General features: G+C 41.3%; 1 protein-coding gene across 15 annotated transcripts in view; it reads left to right on the plus strand.

Annotated features, from left to right (window-relative positions):
• The window catches only part of PCDH15 (protocadherin related 15), an 896,179-nt gene that overhangs the window by 713,432 nt on the left and 170,108 nt on the right, over window positions 1-12,639 (plus strand). For all 15 annotated transcript variants that reach the window (XM_076339474.1, XM_076339470.1, XM_076339471.1 and 12 more), the window contains 2 exons: window positions 4,700-4,893; window positions 11,988-12,120. In XM_076339474.1, the coding sequence (XP_076195589.1) occupies window positions 4,700-4,893; window positions 11,988-12,120 (327 nt within the window). The remainder of the gene's footprint in view (window positions 1-4,699; window positions 4,894-11,987; window positions 12,121-12,639) is intronic.

The following is a 12,639-nucleotide window of genomic DNA, read 5'->3' on the forward strand; positions in this document are numbered from 1 at the left end:
TTTTGAACAGTTTCTTTTCATTCCCTGCACATACACACATGTGACTCGAGCCATCCTTGCATACAGACAGATACGAAATTATGTATTAGAGACATGTTTGGGTATTTGCACCTTGGCATATGCTCATGGTTTACAGCTCTTAAACATGCATCTTGCTATAAAGCCACAGAACAATTTAGAGAAAATCTTTGTAAAAGTCATCTCCAAACGACATTTAAGGTTTTACTTATGTGGTTATTTGCAACCCTTCGCCTTCAGTCCATCAGCATGTTAATTTCCAGCTACAAAGTAAACATTATTAGCAGAAGTAGAAAACAAAACTGGGTTATGTTTGCATTTCTCAGTAAATGCACTTAAATACTCAAGTAAAAATATAATGGATAGGGACTTAATGAAATGTCTGAAGGAAGATATTGAAAAAGTATTTTGACCTACTCTATGCTAGTGTTACATTTTGTTAGCTCAAGTTTAGGAATATCTCCATCACAATCCTGTTTGCCCCTGACACATAGAAACTCATTACTGCTTTTCCTATTGCAACTAATGGCTGAGTTGTACTGCTGAGCCCTAGAAGGATGAGGAGGGTGTGTAGTTGTCATCTAAGTTCTGGTAGCCCAGCGTTTTTCACTGGTGTGCTGCTCTGGAGAGCAACTGCAGTGTCTCCTTGACACTGTTATACAACATAAATGTGTACTGAATGTGGCTCTGGAGCCTTGCACTCACTTGACTGGAACACTCATTTCAAGGACAGCTGTTGGGAGGCGAACTGGTGTGACTCACGGTTTCTGCAGGATTGGCTTTAGGTTGGTACGAGTCCGACCAACTTTGCTGACCATTTAATTTGTTGAAAAATGTAGGGCTACTGGAAAGGTTGATAATCACTTTATCTGTTCAGGGCAAGGTCCCTCAAAGCGTTGCTGTGGAAAGGTTGCAGGTCAAATGTTGAAGTCCAGTTTCTTCCAAGTGTAAAGTGGGTCTGAACAGAGCTTATATAGTGACTGAGAATGTGTCTTTGTAAGCTGTAAGGCCATCTTTGTAAGTCTCTCTTTCCTTCCAAGAAAACCACTTCTTGCTGCAGTAGTATATTTTGCAAAAATTTCAATACTTCAAATGTTAATGTAATGAAGCTGATACTGCTGGATGCAAAAAGTTTCTTAGGAAAGTAAAATAAATCTTGTTTTGTACTACTTTCTGTGTATTTTAGACTGTGTTTCTCAAATCTTGTTAACTATGAAGCTCTATCGATCTGGGACAGCTGGAGATGGAATTTATAGAATCATATATTATGGCAGCTGTTAAACTTTAATTCTATTTAATTCTGGTTTTTGATTCCTGTTTTTGCCCCCAAAACGTTATTCAAATCACTTATCTTTTCAAGCATTCAGTATTTGTAAGTTTAATTAACCTTATTAATCTACGTACTTGTGTAGTCAATTAATTTCCTTTTTCATGTCATCACAGTAAAAACTGGCCTTGTTCCAAATCGTGTCATTAAATACTTGGGACCTTGTATTTTGCATAAAGCCTTTATTTATCTTTGTGTGAGTATTACTTTTGAAGTTCAGTAGAGAAGGTTATTACAGCACTTTTCTTAGCTATGTCACTGAGTTTGATAGTTACTGTTTGCGAGGTTAACGAATGCAGGCAGTTGTGTATAGAAACTATAGAACGAGTGATTGGAGAAACTGAGTTTGAGAGGATTTTAAGCTCTAAACTCTACAAGGGTGCAGAAAGTCTGTTTTATATGCTGAGTTTTGGTGTGTTAACTCTGACCATTGCAAGTTAATATATTGGTATATCAAGACATCGTATGGATGGAATGCAAAGCAAGTTCCAAAAGTGCAGTCTTCATAGGATGACTTTTTCAGAATTTCAGAAGAAAATATAGAATGAGATTTGTTCTCCAAAAATAATACATGGATATTAATTTGTTTTTTAAACTTCTAAGAGGAGATGATCTCTGTTTCATGATTTTTTGAGGTATTTCAGGTGTTTATCCTGTGCTCAATATATTACAGCATGTCTCAAAACACTATAGGAGGATGAATTAAGATTTGCTTTTTCTAGTCCAACAGTGATCAGTTTGCATTGTTGGAGGGAAGCATCTATGACAAAGAAGTTCAAATAAAATCAGTTTAGATAAAGTTAAATACTTCTGTGCTGGAAATTTGCTTTGGATCACTGTGCTGTGTGTGAAAGAAGCAGAATACTGATTACTTCAGGAGAAAATTGACTTAACTAACGTGCTTTTCAGTTGATGAATACTGTGTACAACCTATTCCGTGTTAAAAATGGATGGTCCTCCATAAAGTAGCTCAGTCCCCAACAGCAGTAATAGCTTGCACTCCTAACAAAGAGGGTAAACCCCACTTCCCGAAATACACTGAAATCACTTATCTTTTAACATTTCAATTAATTTATTCTGTTTAAGCTATTGTGGGCTTAGTTCTTGGTTTTGAGCAAGTTTTTGACTTTTCATATGAAATTTCATATTTCACTGAGCCTATGTGCATAAAGAATCAAGATTATCCTTTAAAGCAGCTAGATCCCTGAGTTTTTCACATATTCCCCTTAGTGTTTAATGTTGTATGCAAATGTGATTAACTTGAATATTACAGCTTTGGGTTTTATTATTCATCTTCCTTCTTGTTCTAGTTGCAAGGTTTGGTTTCTACTCTTCCAGTTCTTTCACTATCCTTGGGCAAAGATGGTTTGAAAGTTGTAGGCAGTGCTGAGACCTGCTGAAGGCTGAGCATGATGCTATATTGATTAATAGATTACATATATCCTAATGTAGCAGAGACTTGAATGAGTTCCTCTACCTGTCTGCACTGCTGTCAATTTTGAGAGTGTCACAGGGATGAGAAAACAGTGTCTGGCAGGCAGACATTTAGCCTGCTGTGTTGCCTAGCCCTGGCTGAGATAACATCTGTTGATCCTGCTGTCGGCTTACAGTCATCACTAAGGTTTTGTGTCATCGTGTGTTACCCTTAAATCCTGGACTTGCAATCCTATGTGCAGTGCTGCCCACTGGCATGAGTGTTTGTGTCAAGAAAGCCAAAGCAGACAGGCCAGCAGAGACCTTTCAAGAAGCTACATGACTATTCTTTTTTTTTCATTCTCACTTTAGGAACACTGCAGGGAATCATTCTGAGGCTGGGATTTCTTATTGCTTTGTACATCCCAGGGGGGCTCTGCTGCTGTACCTGCTGGTGCCCCTTGCCATTTCCCACCTCGAACTGCTCAGCTGCAGCTGGGAGCAGTAGGAGCCTGTTGTGCCATTGTTCCCTGTCATTTCCACTCCACCACTGTTGGTACCAGGCAGCTGGGTGCACAGGCAGCGCTGCCACTGCCTGCTGCGGCTGTGGCCTCCTACACATTCAAGTACTGCTCGTACGGCTTTATGTCATCCCACGCAGTGTTTGAGGTAATATATAGTCATACAAAATTAAGAGCCAACTGAGAAACCAGTGTGTGTATCAGCAAACTAACCCCTATGAGAAGAAGAAATTCACCTTAGAAAGTCCAGAGGTGCTGGCGTGGTTTGGTGGTACTGTGGTACTGGCATGACTGAGCCGTGGATGCATATTTCTGACTGTGTTACAGCAGGGGTCTGATTTGAAATCTCAGATTGCTAGTTATTTGCTTTATGGCATAGCAGTCAGAGTCAGTGGTACTTGACATTTGGCTAAAAGCAAACAAATATGATTACTGAGCTATATTTTCTGGCCCTGTGTGTAAATGTTTGATTTAGCATGGCACGCTACAGAAGTAGAATAAACCCGTTGCCTTTCCCAGAGGCAAGATAAGAACCCCCTCGTTTCATTGGTAACAAACTCGTGTTCATCATTATAATTTGGGTCTAAAATATTAGGCCTTGGATTTTTCTCATGCTGAGAATCAAAATTGTACAATTATATAGAAGAAATGCTACATGTGAGAGTAATCACAGTCCCAGTAGAAAGATGGTGTAGAGGCAACAAAGTACAGAAATACATGCACAGTTGCATTTATCACACTGCAGTGAGATTGCCCCCACAAGCACAGCCTTTCAGGTAGGTGGTGTCATGTTGCCATGTGAATTGGGTCTTGCGTGTCGGTGATGTGCGTGGTTGTGCCTCCTACATGTGTATCCATATGGGAACAGCTGCCATTTCCTTTCCACTCGGCTTTCTTTACGGTACGTGCACACGTGAATAATACAAACATTGTTCTCCAGTACCACGCAATGAGGGCTTGTAATGCAAGACCTGGATATTAGAATTTCTGGCAGTAACAAGGCTGTCACTTTGAAGAGTGTAGAGAGTGATGGGAACTTTCGGTAATTAAATATGATCCTCTTGTTAGATTTGCGACACAATAAGTATCTTCCCACCCCCCCTTTTATAGGAAGTGTTATAATTTCCAATCCACAGAGAGTAAACTTGGTCTTAATTAGTTTTCTTAATTCGTATCTTAAAATACTTTGCTTGCAGTCTTAGGTAAGCAGTTTTTCTCTGCTTCATGATGTTTTTACACCTGTTATCCTTCATTTAAATTGTATCCTTGTTGTACAGTAATTAGAAATTACGGCATATGTTACAGGTGTTCAAGTTTTCCCTCATCTCTGCTTCCTCTACCCCTACCGAGTTGCCTTATAAAAACCTATTAAACTACAACACTGAACCATGCGTGCTGACATTCTGGTTTTGAATTGCAGCTCACTGCTGTAGATGCGGACGAGGGACCCAATGGACAGATAGTATATGAAATTTTGGCTGGGGATCAGGGAGACTTCATCATCAATGACCGAACAGGCCTTATCACCATTGCTCCAGGAGTTGTATTGTCAGTGGGACGATCCTATGCTCTCACTGTCAAAGCATCTGATAGTGCTCCTCCTGCGCAGAGAAGGTAATTCATCTTATAATGAAACTAATTTTTTGATCAGTGCTTAGCAGCGTGTAAGAAGTGTGGCACGCCCTTATATCTATAACTCCACACTGGAATACGATTCAATGTGTTCTGTTTGGTGTAAGGACCACATTTTCGAAAAGTGTCATATTAGAAGTCTTTCACTTTTTGTTCCTTATTTATATTTTCCTTACAGTACACAGTTTTCATTATTTCATTTGCTTGTAATGGTCTATTTTTTACAAGTTCACATGTTGTGCTGTCATTGTGCATGCCCATTTGTTACAAGAAATTGAAGTGAAGGGATGTAAGGAAGAAAGCAAGTGAGAAGGGAGGTGCTTTTTGTTCAGAATGCAGCTTGCTGTAATGCAGAAAGGATCAGAAATAGTCTGGTTGCTGAGCTTGGAGACCTTCTCTCCAGGTTTAGGCTGTGCAAGGTCCTCCAGACTTGGCATGCTGTGGACATACCTTACAAGCTGTGCCAATGGTGAGCAGTGCTCCTACTAAGATCTAAATTCTCACCAGCAGAATTATTTCTGTTCTCCACCAGCTGATAGAGAAGAGCAGCCTTTCAAATTTGGTATGGATAGACTAGGACGCTCTCAAAAAAATAAAGATACCGAGTCCTGCTTTCATGAAGGTGCGGCGGGGGAGGTGCATAAAAGTGGCTCTCATGTTCTGGGCCTGGTATTGATAATGTGACAGCCTGATTGTCTAAAGAGGATGACAGAGAGGAACAGGATTTTCCAGCATTTAAATCTCCCACAACCTTTTCTCTTTTTCTCAGATGGGGAATGTAAGAAGGAAAGATAACAGACGAGTGGAATTTCAGTCATTGGCTTTTCTTCAGGACCTGCTGCTTCTCTCATGTCTCCAAGAAAGCAGCTCATACTGTTCTGCACATTTTATAATTACATTTTCCAATCACTGAAGTATTCAGATTGTTAGATTGTTCATAAAACTAATATCTGGTAACACAGTCTTCTGGTTGAATTTCCCTCTGTTGCTTGCTTTCTTAAGCCCTCTCTTAGGGTAGCTGATAGGCTGTTAGTAGTGCTGAGGAGAAGATTGTGGACTATTATGCACTTACTTTTGTGTAGTACTAGCACAGTATTAAAGTAGAAGAGAAAAATCAATAATGCCACTTCAGAGAGCTTCAGAATCCAGCCGTGTGGCCCCAGCAACAGTAGACCCTACAATACAGCTTTGATTGCTATCAGCTCCTTTTATGTTTGAGAAATCTTTATATTGTCTAAAAATATATACTTCTGATGATGTATGTTGGGAGCACGTGCTTCCTCCTCTGAAAATGTCTTTATTGCAATAATCTTCAAAAGTAAAAAGCTCTCCTTTCGTGTCGTTTCTGCTTGTCTCCCCTTTTATGGAATTACAACATGTAATTTGCTTCATAGCTTTTAACGTGTGTTCAAAAAACCACTCCATCTAGGCAGTATTCCTGTAGCTGGGGCCAGCGTGGCCTTGACCTGAGGTGTATTTGGGGCCCAGAGCTGTTTTTTCTGTGTCTGTGAAGGTTAAAAAATCAGGGGGAGGGCCACTGGAGCTTCAATGAGGTGCCATGGAGAAAGAACGTGGACAACTCTTACTGTGTCTGGTAAAGGACATTTGGATAAAAAGATTTCGCTGCCTTCCTGATGTTCTTTCTGTAAGGCTGGAAAACCAGAAATGAGCTGGTGGTGCTTGAAGCAGCCTCCTATCATTTTATGCAGAGAAAAGCAGGCAGAGTTCATGTGAGCTACAGCTCCAAGGTCTTTAAAACTCTCCTTTTGCATCTCTTAAGTTCCTTCCTTCTGGCTGTGAGGTGGTTAGTACCTTGCAGTTGGGGTTGTATGAACTTCTTGCTCCTTCTAATGCAAAGTTGTCATGTTGTGTTAGGTGGTTTGTGTTGCCTTGGTGGAGGCGGTAACCAGTATTTGAGACTTCTAGGAATGGGCTAGGTCTAGCCAGCCAATTACGTATCTGTGCAGGCAAGAAGGTGTGTGCCCTGTAAAATAAACAAATAAAGGATTTTGATGTAACTTGAAATATTAAGTGTTTTTTCTCAAATCTGTGTTCTGCTGCAGGACATACCAGGCTAACTGTAGTCATGTGTAAACTGGCTGGGTTTCAATTATCCCCTTGCTTATGCGTAAAGCAAGACCAAACTACTAAACCTGGCTCAGAAACTGTAGCTCTGTAGGCTTTGTGAGCACAAATTTAGAATCATAGAATTGTTAAGGTTGGAAAAGACCTCTAAGATCATCGAGTCCAACTGTCAACCCAACACCACCGTGCCCACTAAACCATGTCCCTAAGCGTCTCATCTACTCGTCTTTTAAATACCTCCAGGGATGGGGACTCCACCACTTCCCTGGGCAGCCTGTTCCAACGTTTAACCACTCTTTCAGGAAAGAAATTTTTCCTCATGTCCAATCTAAACCTCCCCTGGCACAACTTGAGGCCATTTCCTCTCGTCCTATTGCTAGTTACTTGGGAGAAGAGACCGACACCCACCTCGCTACAACCTCCTTTCAGGTAGTTGTAGAGAGCGATGAGGTCTCCCCTGAGCCTCCTTTTCTCCAGGCTAAACAGTCCCAGTTCCCTCAGCCGCTCCTCATAAGACTTGTTCTCCACACCCCTCACCAGCCTCGTTGCCCTTCTCTGGACACGCTCTAACACCTCAACATCCTTCTTGTAGTGAGGGGCCCAAAACTGAACACAGTATTCGAGGTGCGGCCTCACCAGGGCCGAGTACAGGGGCACGATCACTTCCCTACTCCTGCTGGCCACACTATTTCTGATACTTTGATTTAATATTTCTGATAATTTAAATTGAAATACATTCTGTGGAGCTTTTTTGCATAGGGTTAAAATCTTGGCAGGTGACTGTGCATAAAACAAGATATTTTGTGGAGCATTATTAAAGTTTCTATCTATAGCAAGCATCATTAATGAAAGTTATCGAGGTATATTTAAGTACTTTAAGTGTATGTAAGTTTCTACAAAGTATAAAAGTTTAAAGATGACATTTAGCTTTTTGGAACTGATGTTATAGTTAAGCATATGTTGATTAGCAGTTTCTATTGAAAAAAAATGAGAACAACATCTGTAAAATTAAACAATTTCATTTCAGACCTTAGCCTTTTCACCATTGACCTCAGATTCCTGTACAGTGGAAGCATTTCACTTAGTGATAACAGCGATTTGCCAGATAGAGTCCAATCTAGAAATTGATCATGAGATTATTGAAATACATAGTGGAAAAGTACACTTTCTCTTTGACTTGCATATGCAGAGATTGTTTGGCCAAAGATATATTGGTCCCACATATATATATAAAAAAAAATTCATTATACATTTTATAATATAGTTGTATGTGGAAAGCACACAGAGTTAAAGCAGAGACAGGGATGCAATCTCAGTGGCTTGTTGACCATGCTTTCCTTGCATTGTCGTTTAGCTGGAGTAGCGTAAAAGCTGTATTTCCATGCTTGTGTGAGTTTGTGAGCATTATTCAGTTCCTGAGCTCTGTTCTGTTCTCTATGTATTCACCTGTCCCTGCAGTGCTAGAACACCAACTGCAGTTGATGGAAGGCTCAGGTCTGTCTCCTTTCCTTTCCCATGCCAAGTAGATTTTTCTAGCCACTTAAATGGGCTGTATATAACACACACAAACTGAATGGGTTAAAATTGCAAAGCACTAGTCAAAAATGGATTGGAAATGAAAAAAAGTAGCCATTTGATATTACAGTGCTTTTAGTTTGCAAACTACTAGTGCTTTACTTTTGTGATCTTATCTTAAAAGATTTGAAGAAAATTTGCTTACTATTGTGGTGAACAGAAACCATTTATTTTTTTTTTTTTAGAGCTTGATAGACAATAAATCAGCTTGGGTATTATTAAGATGTAGCAGGATCAGGAAAAAAATTATACAGAACAATATAGTTTTATTAAATACTTAGCAGTGGAAGAAAAATGCACACTAAACCACAACTATTTGGATGTGTATATCATACATAGACAGCAGCTATCCCAAGAAAATATGCAGCCCCAGCGCTCAAGTGATATTTTGTCTGCTAATTCATTGTGTCTGTTGTTGAGCATTTGGTGATTTTTTTTTTTTTTTTAACTCCAACAATGTAAGTGTGCAACATCAATTCAGAAAGATGAATGGGATATGAGGGAGTATTTTAAAATAGACAAGAAGACAGGAAACTGACTGTAGTTTATAAGGAGGTAATCTATACTGAATGATCAACTTGAGTTGTAATTGTCCATCTTCCCCTGATTACACTGGTTTTGTTTATATCCATTCAGTCACTAATCTGCAAATTCAGTTTCTTAAATGTCTAAGGATATGATAGATGGGAAGGCTCTATCATTCAGTGATGCATTTCACTGCAAGTTATGCACTTGTTTAAAGTTTGATTAAATCAAATAAGGACCTGGCTATTATGTTCAAAGCAGTAAGATCCTCGTCTCCTGTATTTGTAGATGGATGCAAATCCAGCACTTGCTCCAGAGAGACATGGCTGTGGCAAGGCAGCATCTGCAGCATCGCTGTCCTTGGGAAGCTCGGGATTGTCCTGGACTAGCTGGTAGCCAGGGTTTTGGAGCACAGATGGATGTTTGCTAGGCTGTCATGACATGGCTAGTGGTGGAGCAGTTGAATATTTAAGGCTTGTTAGAGTCAGCCTGTATATATTGTTAATATATAGGTGGTGGGTTGACCTTGGCCAGCTGCTAGATACCCTCCCAGCTGCTCTCTCACTCTCCCTCCTCAAGAGGACAGGGGAGAAAATAAGGTGACAAAGCTCGTGGGTTGAGATAAAGGCAGGGAGGTCACTTACCAGTTACCATCACAGGCAAAACAGACTCGATGTGGGGAAAATTAATTTAACTTATTGCAATTAAAATGGGTTTAGATGGTGAGAAATAAAGACAAAAACTAAAACAACAACTTCCACCAACTCCTCCTTTTTCCCAGGCTCAACTTCAGTCCTTCATTCCCAACTCCTCTACCTCTGAGCGGCACAGGGGATGGGGAATGGGGGTTACAGTTAGTCCATAACAGCCCCTCTCTGCCATTCCTTCCTCCCCTCACCTTTTCCTGCCCCACCAAGGTCTCCCCATGGGCTGCAGAGGAGTCTCTGCTCTGGTGCCTGGAGCACCTCCTCCTCCTCCTCTCCTCCTCCTCAGTGCTCGCAGGGCTGTTCCTCACACTTTTTTTCCTCATTCCTCTCCTGTTTGGTGTTTTTCCCCTTTCTTAAATCTGTTTCCCCAGAGGCACCACCATTGGGGCTGAGGGGCTCGCTGTGCCCTGCCATGGGCTGTTGGAACCAGCTGGAACCAGCTGTGCCCGCCCTGGGGCAGCCCCAGCCTCTCCTCACAGAGACCCCTCAGCCTCGCTGCTGCCCCTGGGCACGGGCACCCCATACAATACAACTGACGAGCTTGTCTGTCTCCTGTTCGAAGCAGGCAGCAGCAAAGCAGCTCTCGGTATGTGCTCTAAGCTGGCCAAAATGTGTGACTGAGCTGTGAAAGGTGGGATGCACCGGGCTGGATTTAATCCATTGCTTGTGGGCTGTGGGGTGCAGGCTGCATGTGTGGATGTGTCCCCAGGGACAGAGCTCCTTCTGCAGCAGTTACCTAGGGGTGGGACTAGTCTTTCTGGACAGAGGCATTCATGGTTCATTATCTTGGAGCGTGGTCAGAGCCGCTGTGTGACATAGCCCCTAAAACGTAGCTATCTGTCATGGTGTTGCAGTGATGGTCAGCCCAGCTCTGATCAGTGGCACGGAGTTACAAAACCTGCTGGCACAGTGTGGTGGGAAGCATCTGTAACACAGCGGTGACTGTGCTCGGTCAGAATCCTGTACAGCTAATTAAAAATATCAATCAGTGGTGTGTCATTTTGGTATTTAATGAACTCTGTCAGTTAACACAGAAGCCATTTCAACTAAAATATATCTGGCAATTTCTGGTAGGAGTCTCTAAAAATGCTCAGAGTTTGCTAGCCCTGCAAGAAGCAGCTCATTGTGTGTGCACATTTTTCTCCCCCCCCCCAAAAAAAAAAAAAAAATTTTGAGACATCTCTCTTTGTCCTGAAGCGGTTTTGTTCCTTCAGCCCTAAAGCTTGAGATCTACCAACTTCATCAAAGGGCTTACGGAGGAAATCTGCACCTGCAGTGTAACACTTGGTCTCCTCGGGACTTTGTTCTGAGGCAGGGGTACAGATTTAACGTTCAGGAGAGAAGGCAGACAGGATAATTGAGCAAAGATGCAAGAGAAAGATCACTTTAAGCCAAATTTTAAATCTCTTTCAACTTCAGGGAGACTTTTGGCTACCTTTCTAATTTTGGAGCAGTAGAATAGCAACTGTGTGTAAAGCATGGTCTTTGCAGGGTCTGTAGTGGCTGTCAATGTTTCCAGAAGAGCTTTCAACTTGCAAACTGGAATGCTTTTTGCTGGGTATTTGGGTTAGTCAGAGGGTTTGCCAGGTTTCCTTGGTGGGTTTTGTAGCCTCCTGTATTGCCGTGGCTCGCTAGTCTGCAGTGGGCTTGGGTTTATCAGTGTGAACCACAGTATTGATGCAGCCTGTTATAGACTTGTGTCCATCAGTTGTCTTCTGGCATTATTCTCTCCGTGAACATTTTCTGTTCTCTCTCTTCCAAAGAAAGGTAGCAAACCAAACAACAGCAGAGATGCTCCAGGGGTGGATCTTGTGCTTGGCAGGAGCAGTTACCATCTCAGAATTTGTCATCCTCTTCTAGAGGACGCAGTATCACTAGGGGATTACGAGTCGTCTTTTTATGTGGAGTGTGCCCTGATATCTTATTGTTTTGTTTTTCAAAGAACACTTGGGCTACTTTTAAAGAAATTATTTAGCTTTTCTTCTGTTAATGTGCCAGCCTGCTTTATTTTTGATGCAGAATGAAAAATATGTCCTGAAGCTTTTAAAGGAGCAAAGGGAGGTTGTTAGAGCTAGAGAACACACGGTATATAAAATAGACATTGTTGGTTGCCTTGTGTTTGTTGATTTATTGATTTTGACTGGCTTTGACAGCTTTTGTTTTTTTTTCCCCCTCACACTGCAGGAGCTCTATTACTACTGTTTACATTGAGGTCCTTCCACCCAACAACCAGAGCCCTCCCCGCTTTCCCCAGCTGATGTACAGCCTTGAAGTCAGCGAGGCCATGAGAGTTGGAGCCATTTTATTAAACCTGCAGGTACAGATGCTTCCCTATAAGCCTTTACCATGTTTCTTCTGTTTGTGTCCATGCCATGCAGAACCCAGTTCTCACATACAGGGGAAAAGGACAGTTTATAGGGATTGAAAAATCATTTAATAGTAATAAATAGCACCTTTTACATGGACCATATAGGAAAAGTGCTTACTTGGATATTTCTGTAACTTCTTTTTTGGGTTAAATGTGCTAAAAGGTACTATAGGCTGCATATGGGACTGAAGTATATGCGAAAGTTTTCATGAATGGCTCAAAACTTGAAAAGCCTATGATTTCTTATGTTAAAATCTCTATATATACGTTTGTCAGCAAATCAGAGGAGCTTAGGATCATCTGCACCTCATTCACATAGAATTTCAGCAAGATTTTTGGCATTCAGCTTTCTTTAGCCTGGTGTTTTTGAAAAGCATCTGAAGATATGTACTCCCCTTGGTGTATGTAACAACTGCTGTTAACAGGCTAACAAAAAGCAGAGTTCCCTGTACTCACTGACCACCCGAT

Source organism: Aptenodytes patagonicus, chromosome 5 (assembly GCF_965638725.1).
Source record: "Aptenodytes patagonicus chromosome 5, bAptPat1.pri.cur, whole genome shotgun sequence".
NCBI classification, from domain to species: Eukaryota; Metazoa; Chordata; class Aves; order Sphenisciformes; family Spheniscidae; genus Aptenodytes; species Aptenodytes patagonicus.